This window comes from Mandrillus leucophaeus, unplaced genomic scaffold (assembly GCF_000951045.1).
Source record: "Mandrillus leucophaeus isolate KB7577 unplaced genomic scaffold, Mleu.le_1.0 Scaffold166, whole genome shotgun sequence".
Taxonomy (NCBI): domain Eukaryota; kingdom Metazoa; phylum Chordata; class Mammalia; order Primates; family Cercopithecidae; genus Mandrillus; species Mandrillus leucophaeus.
The window spans coordinates 4,067,111-4,067,832 of NW_012101654.1; the positions used below are offsets into that span (position 1 = coordinate 4,067,111).

Consider the following 722-nt stretch of genomic DNA (forward strand, 5'->3'; position numbering starts at 1 on the left):
AGTTTCTAAGTAGTTTCTATACTTTGTAGAGCTATTTTAGAGATTAAATGAATTATTAAAAGCATCTACTGGAGAGCCTTATACAGAGTAGTCAATCAGTTGTTTTTTTTTTTTTAACAAATTTAATACAATATGCTTGAAATACTGAAGTGCCAAACTAATTTAGGTAAGCCAAGTTTTGCTGTTTGCATTGACATAGAACTTGATTTTTATTTTTTGCTGTTTTTTTTTTTCTTCCATCTTAACAGTGTTAGATGATGAAGATAGCAACAACATCACAGTAGGATCCTTAGTTACAGTGTTGGTTAAGTTGACAAGGCAAACAATGGCTGTAAGTAGTCTATCTGTATTTTTATGCTTTAAGAGTTGTGTGTCAAGGCTTTTATATTTATTTCCGTCATTCTCAAAGTCAAAACTGTTGTAATACCAAGATCTAATTTTGCAAATTCTATTAACTCTTTTGAAATTTTCAATTAATTTTCATGAAACAGTTTTCACATACACTAAAAAAAACCTGGAAAATAGTCCTTTGTGTGATAGTTTAATTCTCTATAAAACATAATCATAGCAAAGTAATGTGGATATAGTTCTTAAGCTGTGAAGTGCTATGCAGAAGTTGTTACTGATAAGAATTTCATCACATTTCTTTTTAGTGAGTTCTATAGAGAATTGACTCTTTTATTTATTTATTTATTTTTTATTTTTTTTTGAGACAGAGTCTC

At 28.4% G+C, this 722-nt stretch overlaps 1 protein-coding gene across 1 annotated transcript in view; it reads left to right on the forward strand.

Annotated features, from left to right (window-relative positions):
* LOC105536956 (translocation protein SEC63 homolog) overlaps positions 1-722 on the forward strand; it is a gene marked incomplete at its 3' end in the record, with an annotated part of 102,560 nt that overhangs the window by 81,247 nt on the left and 20,591 nt on the right. The window contains exon 14 of the mRNA XM_011976442.1: positions 249-331. Within this exon, the coding sequence (XP_011831832.1) occupies positions 249-331 (83 nt within the window). The remainder of the gene's footprint in view (positions 1-248; positions 332-722) is intronic.